The sequence below is a fragment of the Rhinopithecus bieti genome, unplaced genomic scaffold, assembly GCF_001698545.2.
Source record: "Rhinopithecus bieti isolate Rb0 unplaced genomic scaffold, ASM169854v2 scaffold_39946, whole genome shotgun sequence".
Lineage (NCBI taxonomy): Eukaryota > Metazoa > Chordata > Mammalia > Primates > Cercopithecidae > Rhinopithecus > Rhinopithecus bieti.
The window spans coordinates 37,923-49,605 of record NW_016816417.1 but is presented as its reverse complement, the minus strand read 5'-3'; the positions used below and the strand labels follow the sequence as shown (position 1 = coordinate 49,605).

At 54.2% G+C, this 11,683-nt stretch overlaps 1 protein-coding gene and 1 long non-coding RNA gene across 6 annotated transcripts in view; one reads left to right on the top strand and one right to left on the bottom strand.

Moving 5' to 3' along the window:
- Positions 1-6,600: 6,600 nt before the first annotated feature.
- The window catches only part of LOC108517059 (bone morphogenetic protein 8B), a 27,559-nt gene continuing 22,476 nt past the window's right edge, over positions 6,601-11,683 (bottom strand). For 2 of the 5 annotated variants that reach the window (XM_017854866.1, XM_017854864.1), the window contains 4 exons: positions 11,461-11,655; positions 10,580-10,659; positions 9,982-10,092; positions 6,601-7,461 (listed from right to left, as the gene is read on the bottom strand). In XM_017854866.1, the coding sequence (XP_017710355.1) occupies positions 7,312-7,461; positions 9,982-10,092; positions 10,580-10,659; positions 11,461-11,655 (536 nt within the window). In that variant the 3' untranslated portion in view covers positions 6,601-7,311. Of the gene's footprint in view, positions 7,462-9,197; positions 9,462-9,981; positions 10,093-10,474; positions 10,660-11,460; positions 11,656-11,683 lie in introns of those variants that run through there. The other 3 variants (XM_017854865.1, XM_017854863.1, XR_001881990.1) reach the window with 2 other exon arrangements.
- On the top strand, positions 9,394-10,777 carry LOC108517060 (uncharacterized). The gene is made up of 2 exons (XR_001881991.1): positions 9,394-9,528; positions 10,557-10,777. It is a non-coding gene; the product is annotated as an uncharacterized LOC108517060 (long non-coding RNA).

Sequence of the window (11,683 nt, the reverse complement as noted above, 5' to 3'; positions counted from 1 at the left end):
AGGCTGGAGTGCGGTGGCGTGATCTCGGCTCACTGCAAGCTCCGCCTCCCGGGTTTACGCCATTCTCCTGCCTCAGCCTCCTGAGTAGCTGGGACTACAGGTGCCCGCCACCAAGCCTGGCTAATTTTTTGTATTTTTAGTATAGGTGGGGTTTCACTGCATTAGCCAGGATGGTCTCGATCTCCTGACCTTGTGATCTGCCCACCTCAGCCTCCTAAAGTGCTGGGATTACAGGCGTGAGCCACCACACCTGGCCGTATATATAGCAATTATATTTCTATACATTAGCAATGAACAACCTGAAAACAGAATAAAAAGAAAAACAATTATACTTACGATAGCATAAACAAGAGTAAAATATTTAGGCATAAGTTTAAGAGATGTATACAGCTTATACTTTGAAAACCACAAAACAGGCCAGGCATGGTGGTTCACACTCGTAATCCCAGCACACTGGGAGACTGAGGTGGGAAAATCACTTGAGTCCAGGAGTTTGAGACCAGCCTGAGGCAACATAATGAGACCTTGTCTCTACAAAAATATATATAATCAATTGTGTATTGATTGTGTATTCTGCAACATTGCTAAACTTGTTTATTAGTTCTAATAGTTTTTTTGTGGATTTTTTAGGATTTTCTATATGCAAGAGTGTGTCGTCATCTGCAAATAGAAATAGCTTTACATTTTCCTTGCTGATTGGATGCCTTTCATTTCGTTTTTTTCACCTAATTACCCTGGCTAAGAACCTTCAGTACAATGTTGAATAGAAATTTCAAGAACAGATATCCTCATCTTGTTCCTGAACTTAGGGGGAAAGCATCTTATTTTTCACCATGTAGTTTTCTGTTGATACCTTTTATCAGATTGAGAAAGTTCCCCCTTCCATTCCTAGTTTATTGAGTTTTCATTATGCAAAGGTATTGGATTTTGTCTGCTGCTTTTTCTGTATCTGAGATGATTATGTGGGTTTTGTCCCTTATACTATTGATAATTGTCTGTTACACTGATTGATTTTTAGATGTTAAACCAACTTTGCATTCCTGAGATGAGATGAATCCACATCTTTTTTAGATGACTATTTCACTAGATTGTGAGCACCACCACTGTTAGGGCCAGTGTCCCCAGGGGGCAGGTAGGGGTGGATGTCCCTAAAGTCTATCTTTATTCTGCTCTTTCACTCCCCTGAGTGTCCCCTCTTCTGGTCTGTCTGCAAAGGCAAGGATGGGAAGCCAAGGCAGAGGTGATCATTGGCAACTGTGGGGAGTACGTGTGGCACTCTCTCTGCTCTCCACTCTGCTCTTGCCCCTGCACATCCAGGAAGGAGCTGTCAGCTTCAGAGGAGGCAGCATGGAGGGTGCCCTGTTTGAAGCAAGCAGCATTTGTGGCATGAGGCCTGCCTTAGGGTCAGCTTGGAGCATCTCTGTAGGCACAGCCTGGACTGTTCCCAAGTGCAGCTGTGGGCCCAGGAGCCAGCACAGGTGCTCCTTCACCAACCACCACTTTTCCCGGCTTTTGCTGCTGGGTCTGCTGTGGGCCCACCACTGTGGCTCCTGGATATTTTGTTCTGTTTGGTTTGCTAAAATAAATCCTTGTTCTTATACTGCTGCCTGCCTGCCAGGTCCCAGGTGTTTTCAGAGATTGCTGCTGGGACAGGCCATAGCATCTCTGCTGCTGCTCTTCTGCCTTAGGCCAAGTCCCTTAGGAGATGCCCTCGTCAGCCCATTGTGGGGCAGTAGAAGTGAAAGCCATGTAAAAGTGCCTCTGTCTTCTCTTTCTGGTTGGTTACCATTCCTGCTGTCACACCAGCTGGTCCTGTGCCTGATGGGCATCTGTCGTCAGTCTCACTGACCTGGCACTCACTATGTACTCCCTGAACCGACAGAACTGTATTACTGAGGAGCACCCAGGGCCCTTCTTTAGTCAGCAGATGTGCTTGGTGCTGGGGAGAAACGAGCCAGGGGTGGCTCCTACTTCCTCCTCCCAACCCCAGGCCTACTTGGAAACTGCAGTGTGGTGTCATGGTGCGCAGCCTGTGCTAGGATGGCCTCTCACCCTGCACCGGTTTTGGGCCAGCCAGGCCACCTCATGGCCTCCTTCAGGTGTTGAAGCTGAGTCCTATCAGTCTCCAAAAACCTCCCCCAGGGCTCCCCACTGGCTCCCATGACATGTCCTAGGAGCTCTGTCTGAATCAAGTCTTTTTTTCTTTTTTTGAGACGGAGTTTTCCTCTTGTCACTCAGGCTGGAGTGCAATGGCATGATCTCAGCTCACTACAACCTCTGCCTCCCAGGTTCAAGTAATTCTCCTGCCTCAGCCTCCCAAGAAGCTGGGATTACAGGCACCCGCCACCATGTCCAGCTAATTTTTGTATTTTCAGTAGAGATGGGGGTTTTGCCATGTTGGCCAGGCTGGTCTTGAACCTTAGGTGATCCACCCACCTCAGCCTCCCAAAGTGCTGGCTGAAATCAAGTCTTGATGTTTAGAATCCACCAGGGTGAGGTTGGTGGGGAAAGGAGAAGCCTATTGCCCTGGCCCCAGTGACCCCAAGCCAGCTCCATCTCTGGCACCCTGGGTGGGGCTTTGCCCCCTGGATCAGCTTGGGCCGGCAGTGCTCCCAGCAGGACTCACTCCTCAATGTCGATGTCATTACTGCTGGTCAGTCATGGCCGTCAGGACAGGCAGCATTGAGGACAGGATAAGGCAGCTACGCAGGGCTGCCATGAAGCCCAGGAGAGAAGAGGATGTGTGTGAAGTGCTCAACATGGTAGATTCTGGGGTGAAGAAGGATGTGTATGAAGTGCTCAAAATGGTGACAGGCAGGCTGGCCGGAGGCCCCGGGAGGGAGAACTGGTCCCACAACCTTGTGAAACAAGGGAGGACCTTATTGCTGTGCTTGCCTGATTACCCTGGGAAGGAGGGACCAAGGGACCAGCCAGAGGCCAGTGGGAGAAGAACCATCAGGGTTTCCTCAGAAGTTATCCCGGTGGGTCCACCTGTGACCCTTGTACTCTGAGGTCACCTGCCCCTACTTGTGCCAAGTGTTGCACAGAGAAGGAGAGGAGGTTCTTGGCCCAAGGATTCCAGACCAGTGGCCAGCCTCGTGGCCATGCGATCTGAGCACCGGGCTGCCTGCTGCCCTGCTCACAGGAGCCCCACCCTGGCCTCTGAGGAAGGGAACGCAAGACCAGACATACAAGGGAGAAGCTAAAGCAGAACTCAAGGGATGGAAGGCTACTAATAGTTATGTTTTCAAAGAACATTTAATCAGAGGAACTTTCAAAATGTTTCATACATTGAATAGATCCGATCACCAAGCAGTGCATAGAGTAGGATCCTAACTTTGTAAAATATCCATATGTCCTATATAAAGACAAATGTGTATGTGCCAAGAAAAAAGACTGGAGAAGGAATTATGAACAGTGGTTATCTCTGTGATTGATTTTGGGTGTTTGTATTCTGGTTTTTGTTATTTTCAAAATTTTCCCCAGCACACAGATAACATTTTCTTATGTGAGAAAAAACATTTTTTAAAAAGCAGGGGATGGAGAGCGGCAACTATTTGCTCAAGACTTCTCAGTAAGGAAAGGAACCTGGGGTAGAAAGCTCCCCCTTCAGCTGCCCATGAGGGCACAGGTGGGCCCCACACACAGTACGGAGCCAGGTCAGGGCCACATGCCTGCCACTTCCTCAGCAGAGACCCTAGCACAGGTCACTGTCGGCCCAGACTCCTTCCACAAGCAGGCGAGGGTGCAGGGCCACACCTCATCCAAGAGATGACCACGTTTAGGTTTTTTGAAGAAAAGCACAGCTCTCAGGTAAATACAGCAGCACCTCCAAGCACATTCTGGGAGGAGTGGGTTTTATGAGGAAGGCACACAAGGAAGGCCCAAATTTGCAAGTCCCTTTAAAATGAGCCTGCTCAGAAGTGCTGTTTATTCCACAGGTCTGCGCAGGCATGGCACTAAGTGTCCCGTGGCACATTTGGCCCTCATGGAGGCCTCAAAAGGGCAGGACTAGCACCCTCTTCTCCAGAGTGTGAGGAAGTAGCAGGCGCAGCAGGTACATGATGTGGTCAAATTAAGAAGAGGCAGAGGCCGGGTGCAGTGGCTCATGCCTGTAATCCTAGCACTTTGGGAGACTGAGGCAGGAGGATTGCTTGAGCTCAGGAGTTCAAGACTGGCCTGGGCAAAGTTAAAGACTGGCCTGGGCAACATAGTGAGACCTGGTTTCTGCAAAAAATATAAAAATTAACTGGGTGTGGTGGCGTGTGCCTGTCATCCCAGCGACTCGGACTGAGGTGGGAGGATTGCTTGAGCCCAGCAGATCGAGGCTGCAGTGAGCCATGATACTGCCACTGCACTCCAGCCTGGGTGACAAAGCAAGACCCTGTCTTTAAAAAAAAAAAAAAAAAAAAAGCAGCCAGGACTTGATGCCAGGTTGACTTGGCTGCAAAACCTGCCCTCTCCTTTTCACGGCCTCCTTTCCTGTGAAATAATAGGGAATTTCTCTAAAGCACATTGCCCAGGTCCCTACGTAAAGACAAAGAAACAAGACTGTGCGCTCACCTGGCATTAGGGCCAGCACTGTGCTGCATTTGTGAAGATGGCCACTGGGTTGGGGGATTGTTCTGCACCGAATGGCCCCAGGCTCCCTGTCAGTGGCTACTTGGTGCAGCCAGTGGGCCTGAGTTGACCACCCTTATTTATGCTTCTTATCTGCAGCCTTGAATGCATCCTTGGCTATGGGAGGCAACCAGGTCAGAAGATGACCTTGGTAGCTGAGCACTGACCCCTCATCAGCTGTGTGTCCATACGACCTCCTCCCTTTCTGAGGCCTTCTCTATGTGATGTCATTTGGTGGCTGTCTGGGTGGCTAAAGTTACTAGAAGTCTGGCCACCAGGAAGGCCATGACTGTCATACTTTGTGCTTTGCTGCATAAAAAGGGAGTCTCATCATGATCCTCAGGCCTGCTCTGCACACCTGATGGGCATGGCAGCATTTGTGTCTTGAAAACATTCATTTCACAAACTCCTAGCACACCCAAACCATGCCAGGTTACACACTGGGCACTGAAGAGACCACACATTTGTCAGTTTCAAAAACTCTACTGCCCAGTATTGGAAGAAGAGAGCTGTTAAATCAGGTCCTGCAATGGCAGACAGGCCCCAAGTCCTATGGCAGCTGGGGGCTCAGGCCATGTCTCAAGCTTTGGAAGAAGGTCATGGGGGCAGACGGGTTCTCTGGGTTGGAAGAGCCTCTGGAATGAAAGAGTCCTATGTCCTCATGTCGCAGGTGAGAAACTGAAGCATGAATAAGAAAGGGAACACCAAGTGAGTCCCTGAGTTGGAACTAGAATACCTGTCTCCTGACACTCAGGCCATTGCCTCTTCCAATCCCTGCTAGCTGAGCTTGAAGTCCTAGACTAATGGGGAACTCACCATCTTCCAGACAGCCTGGGCCCACCCTTTATGTACATGGGAAGGTCTCTTCCTCTGCACTTGCACGCGGAGGCCCTCCCTGGTCCAGGTGGAGGGGCTGCTGTCCCGCAGCGTGGCCCCAGGCTCCACCCCTGCTGCCAGACCAGCTCTCCCCAGTCCCCTCCCTGGGGGTGCAGCATGTGAACTCCAGAGAGGCACATCCTTGGGCACATGGGGAAGTAGAGCCACCCCACCAGGCTGTGCCTGTGGATGGGGTGGACCCAGGATCTGCTTTTAATGACACGGTTTGGGCAGCTGGACTCTGTCTGTTCCAGCAGGTAAATTACAGGCTTAGCAAGTCAGAAATCAAATAAACACTCCAACTCCCAGTGGCTGCTCCAAGGAGAACAGCGGTTTCCGGGAACAACAGAGGCTGAGACAAACCTCCCCACCCAATTCAGCCTAATTGCTGCCTGTCACTCCCTGGGACAGGGACCTTTTCTTTGACTCATAGGCCCAAGACACAGGACAGTGCTGGTGGGCACCCAGGGTGACGCCAATTTTGGTGGCCAGCTTGTTTGTAACTCGTAGACACAAGCAAACACTGGCAGTCCCCACCCTTGCCCCATGCCCGGCCAGAGACTGCCGGTCACCCTGCTCTGGATGGAATGGATTGTTCTGCAGTGGGGCAGGCGCGGGAACTGAGGTCTCGTTGACAATGCCTGGTGGTGGCTGTCTGCAGTTCTGTGCTGAGGCCCCAGGCCCTGTCCAGGTTCAGTGGAAAAGGTACATAGGTTGATTACTGACGTGAGCCATGGGCAAGGGGAGTAGGCTGCGGGGGCATCTGCTCTCTGCCAGCCTAGACCACACATTGGAGCTGCTGGTCTTGTCTCTGTCTCAATGCTGAGCCTCAAATAGGTCAGCGTGGTAGAGATGGTGGAGGGAACTGGAAGCCCACAGGATTCTTTGCTCCTCTGGGAGTCATACCTCTTTCCTAGGCAGGAAACGGGGCAGGCCCAGGGCAAGGGAACATACATGACATAAAATATCCCCAGTGGCCAGGCACAGTGGCTCACGCCTATAATCCCAGCACTTTGGGAGGCCAGGCGGGTGGATCACTTGAGGTCAGGAGTTCAAGACCAGCCTGGCCAATATGGTGAAACCCCGTCTCTACTAAAAATACAAAAATGAGCCGGGCATGGTGGCGGGCTCCTGTAATCCCAGCTACTCAGGAGGCTGAGGCACGAGAATTGCTTGGACCTGGGAGGCAGAGGTTGCAGTGAGCTGGGATTGCACCACTGCACCCCAGCCTGGGCAACAGAGTGAGACTCCATCTCAAAAAAAAAACAATCCCCAGTGGCTTTGTGGAGATGTCCAGCTTATTCTTTTTCTAATATGCTAACTGTACCCTGGACCAAATGAGAAGAATCCCAGAACACACTGTGCTGAGAACATGAGCGTGTCCAATTATGCCCAGAAGTGACCAGTATTGTACCTGGGAAGGGGCAGAGCCCTTCTCCCCACACCTAAACCCTCTGGTGAATGGAGAAAAGCTCGGGTCAGCCAACCTCAGACCATCCAGGGCCAGCCACAGTCTGACAGGTCCTAAGATAGGACTTCTGTGCTGACTCCAAAGAGTGCCGTCAGCACAGGCTCTGAGGCTGCTGTGTGCCTTAGGCCACCCAAGTGTTGGACAGGGTGACAGCCACAAACCCCAGGGGAGGGGCACAGAGGGACACAGAAAGGACCAGAAGAAGCCTGACAGGAAGTAGGCACAGAGTGAGGGCCCCTGACACTCCTGCTTGAGCTGTGACAGCATTTAAGGGTTTTCTGCCTCTGCGGGGCCCGATCCGGATGAGAAGGGCGGCTGCAGCAGGGCCGGGCAGGCGGGTGGGCTCAGTGGCAGCCGCAGGCCTTGACCACCATGTTGCGGTGCTTGCGCAGGATGACGTTGTTGCTGTTGTCATAGTAGAGCACAGAGGTGGCGCTTAGCTTGGTGGGTGCGCAGCATGCCTTGGGGACTGCATCTGGCTTCATCAGGTGCACCTGGCCAGGGAGGGGGGTACAGGCAGGGGCATAAGCCCAGTAGCCTCCTCCGAGGACCCACCCCGTCCTGCCCCAGCTCCACCTGCTCCCCGCCCTGGCCATCTCCAAGCCACATGGGAGCAGCACAATAATAAGAAATATTAACAGGAATAAGAGCAGCCCTGAGGGCTCTGAGAGCAGGAGCCGTGGTGACCGCAGTGCTCAGGGAGGGACACATGGCAGCCCCGGGGGGTGGGGTAAGTGGGCAGGGCGCTAATGAGGGGCCTCGAGTCCCAGGCCAAGGGCTCAGACTTCCTCCTGGGGATAATGGGAAGGAGAACCGCATGGCCAGGTTTGTGCCTTAGTGAGGTCCCCGAGGGGAGCCTGGAAGGACCACTTTCTTCTTTTGGTCCTTCGGGCCCCCAGAGGCTCTGCCTCCCACATCCAGCCTCCCTCCCCAGGCTCTGGGAGGCCAGGCCTCAGCCCCTCTCCTGTGCTGCTCCTTCCCCCAGAGGCCTGCATCTGCCCTCAGCACTTCAGGGCCCTGCATGTGCCCGCGCCTCTCTACTCCCTGGGCTCAGCTTGGACCTCTCTTCTGAACACCAGACTTGCGGATCCTGCTCCCCTCCCCACTTCTGCACTTGGGGTCTAATGGGGCCTCAGCAGAACATGGAGTTCCTCCTGCCCTGACATCATAGCCCCCACCTGGGAGGCCTCCTGGATGACTCCTCTCGCCTTCTCCCTTCACCGGGAGCAGCCCCTGGCTCAACCTCCACCTCCATGCTGCCTCGGACCACCTGCCCCGTCCAGCTGCCATCACCTGCTAGGTGACCACAGCAGCCCTCACTCGTCCCCTGCTCCTCTGCCTTCCACTGCCACCACCATCAGCCTCCCCAAGCCAGAAAGGTCCTTCTGGAGGGTGACGCGGACCAGGTCACTGCTTTGTTAAACACCTCTGACAGCCTTTCGGGTTGCTTGGAATAAAATCCACCCTCATTCTCAGGGACCCCCAGGCCCTAGGGGAGACAGCCCTGCCCACTCCTGGCATCACCTCCCTCCGCTCTCCTCCCCTTCACTGCACCCAGCCCCTCTTCCCTGCTGACCCTGAACTTGGGGCCAACTTGCTACTGTCTTAGGGCCTTGCACTTGCTCCTTCTGATGGAACATTCCTCCTCCAGCTGCTGACGTGCCCCTCCTTGTGCAGAGAGGCCGGGCCCAGTCTCACTCCACTGATGGCACAGCCGCTCTGCTCTTCCTCACAGGAGGCGTCAGCTCCATGGTTGGTTTGCTTCTATGCCCACTGACAGCCTCCCCTAGAGCACAGCGCCTGTCTGTTTGCTGCCCAGCAGGCTGTGAGCGCTCACTTTAGTTGAGCCCCTGAGGGGCCGGGATAGAGAGGATGGAGTCTGGGAGCTGCAGGTGCAGTCACTTTCCCTTGTGCCTCCCACACATGCATCTGTGAGAACCACACAGCATAAAGGGTGGCTGGGCTGGGCCGTCCCACGCGTTCTCATCACCCCGGGGCCTTTCCAAGGAGGTGGCTCCAGGTGTCCAGCAAACGCCATTTGACTGCCCAGAAAGGAAGCATTATCATAGGCTCAGAGCAGCTTTTGGTAATTTCTTTCCTCTCACACCAAGGCATTGCATGCACACGTGTGTGTGTGTGTGTGTTTTAATTTTTATTTTAGAGACAGGGTTTCGCCATGTTGCCCAGGCTTGTCTCGAACTTCTGGGCTCATGTGCTGTGATTACAGGGTGAGCCACCACGCCTGATCCAGGCATCACCGTTGAACCTCCTAAGAGGAAAACATAAGGCTGTGGAATACCAGGAACTGGGATTCTAGGTAAAAAGTTCTAGAAGGAAGCCTCGGTGCCAGAATCCACAAACACACAGAGCACTCCGCAGTGAGCAGCACCAGTGATCCCATCAGAAGCCTGCTTTCATCATTGAAGGTTGCCGCAGACAGCGAGGCATCAAAAGCCAGGGGATCCAGAGAAAACACAAATGGCCAAGAGAGAAACTGGGGGAAAAGCCAAAGGGTTGAGAGCCAAACCGTCCAGATGCTCCCTGCCTGCGGAGTGGCACAGGTGGGTGATAGCACACACACGTCCCGCACACTGTGCGCACATATCATGGGCGGACAGACCTGCTAGTGTATTCGGGGGCCCATGTGTTAAGATCCCACAGCCCCCACACAGTCTATTTCGTGCGCTGTGCCTCTGTCTGGGCACCACACGCAGGTGCGTAAGTGTCCCACAGGAGCATGTGCGATGCATAGAACAGGCACGTGTATACAACTGTTCAGTGTCAGTGTGGAGTGTGTCTGTGTTCGGGTGTGAGTCTGTGTGTGCTAGTGTGGTTGTATGAGGACCAGTTCCTGCAGAGCTGTGAGAAGTTAGCAACGTTACTGACTCTGTGCAGAGAAATCCCCCTGAGACACGAAGCAGGTGGCCTCACTGTCCTCCCGGCTGGCTGGACCAGACCCCTCTCTGCAGGGTCCCCCACCCCAGGGGGCTGGGCAGGATGGGGATGGTACTGACCAGGGACTGCAGGATGGCGTGGTTGGTGGCGTTCATGCAGGAGCCCAGAGGGAAGGAGCACTCCCCCTCACAGTAATAGGCCGAGTAGCCTTGGGGGGCGATGACCCAGTCCTGGGAGGGATGGGAGAAGGTGAGTCCCATCCATGTGCCCCTCCCTGAGCCTCAGGGCTCAAACCCACCCTCCATCCCTGCAGGGCAGTCTCCCCCAAGAGGCTTGAATCCACCCAAGAACCCCCAGCAGACAACACTGGGCAGGAGCTCAGGCCCAACATCCCCCATCCTCACTGCGTCTTCTCCCCAGCCAGCCCTCCCCTGCCCACGCCTCCCAGAGCTGCAGTCACAGCCCATGCAGGGAGGTCTCAGTTACCCTGCTGCAATGCTGACAGCTTAGTTAGTTGATGCAGTCTTCATTTTCATGGTTAAAAAAAAAAAAAACCCTTTCTCACCATATTCTCACTTCAGAAAACTTGGAAAACACAGAAGAAAAAAATACCTAAGAAAATTGAAGTCACTCATGATTCTATGTCCTCCCTACAGAGTCACTTCTGATCTACAGGTGGTGATTGTCATTTCAGAAACAAGGAGAGTCAGCAATTACCAGCCAGCCAAGGTCCTGGAAGCTGACGTAGAGCTCGTGCCGACGGCAGACCTGCCGCCCGTGGGAGCCATGGACGTCATCTGCAGGGACAGAAGGGCAAGGTCTTTTCTGGGGTTCCTGCTCTGTGCAGCTACTATGGGGTACTAAGGTGGGGGATGCCCTGATGAGCACATTTGTCAAATGAATGACAGGAAACCATTTGGTCTCATAAAGCCCATCCCTGGAACTCTGCTTGTACCGTGACCCAGCTGAAGAGCCTGTCATGGCTCCCGATGGCTAGAGTGACACTGTGCTCAGCACTCCCCTGTCCTTCAGCCTGGGAGCGTCTTGATGCGCCAGTAAACAGCCCAGCAGGACCCTCGGCCATCCTGTGCCCCAGCCCACCCTCTCCTGCCACACCCATTCCTCAGGTTCAAGTAGCTCATGACGAGGCCAGTCAAGGGCTGACTCCCTGGGAAGGAGGCCACAGGGTCGGGTCAGGCCTGTCCCTGATCCTGAAGGGCTTGGCCCAGTTGGGGAGAAAACTTGACATAAGCAGCCGAGGATGGTGCGGGGTGTCCAGGCACAACCGCGGGTCACGAGGGGCTGCGGCTCCCAGGGAAGGGGCAGCTGATTCCGATGGAGGCTCCTAAGAAAGACCTGGAGGAGCCAGGGGGAGAGAGGGGGCCTTCTGGGTGGCAGGGACAGGCAGGACAGGCCTCTGGAGTGCCGGTCGCCAGGGTGCATCAGGGCAAAAGATGGGGTATGGAAAGGTGGCTGGAGAGTGGCCGTCAGCTTGAACCGACCTGAGCCTGAGGGCTCTGGGCCACCACTTGGTTCTCACCCTGCCTCTCTCAACTGGAAGCCCGCAGGGCCTCGGTCCCACCCCGCCCAGCCCTCACCAAAGATCCCTGGGAGTCGGTTGGCCTGCGGCAGCTCGTTGGTTTTCTTCGGCTGCCTCCTTCTCAGTGGCCTCACTGCCCGAGGGGTGCGGATGGGACTCGGACTGGCCCTGAAGAAAGTAACCACGAAAGGCTGTCGGGAGCGCGGGGCCCGTTGACCTAGCAGGCCAGCCAGGCCGGGATCCACGCTGTGCCCTGCGACAGAAAGGAGAGAGGGGTCACT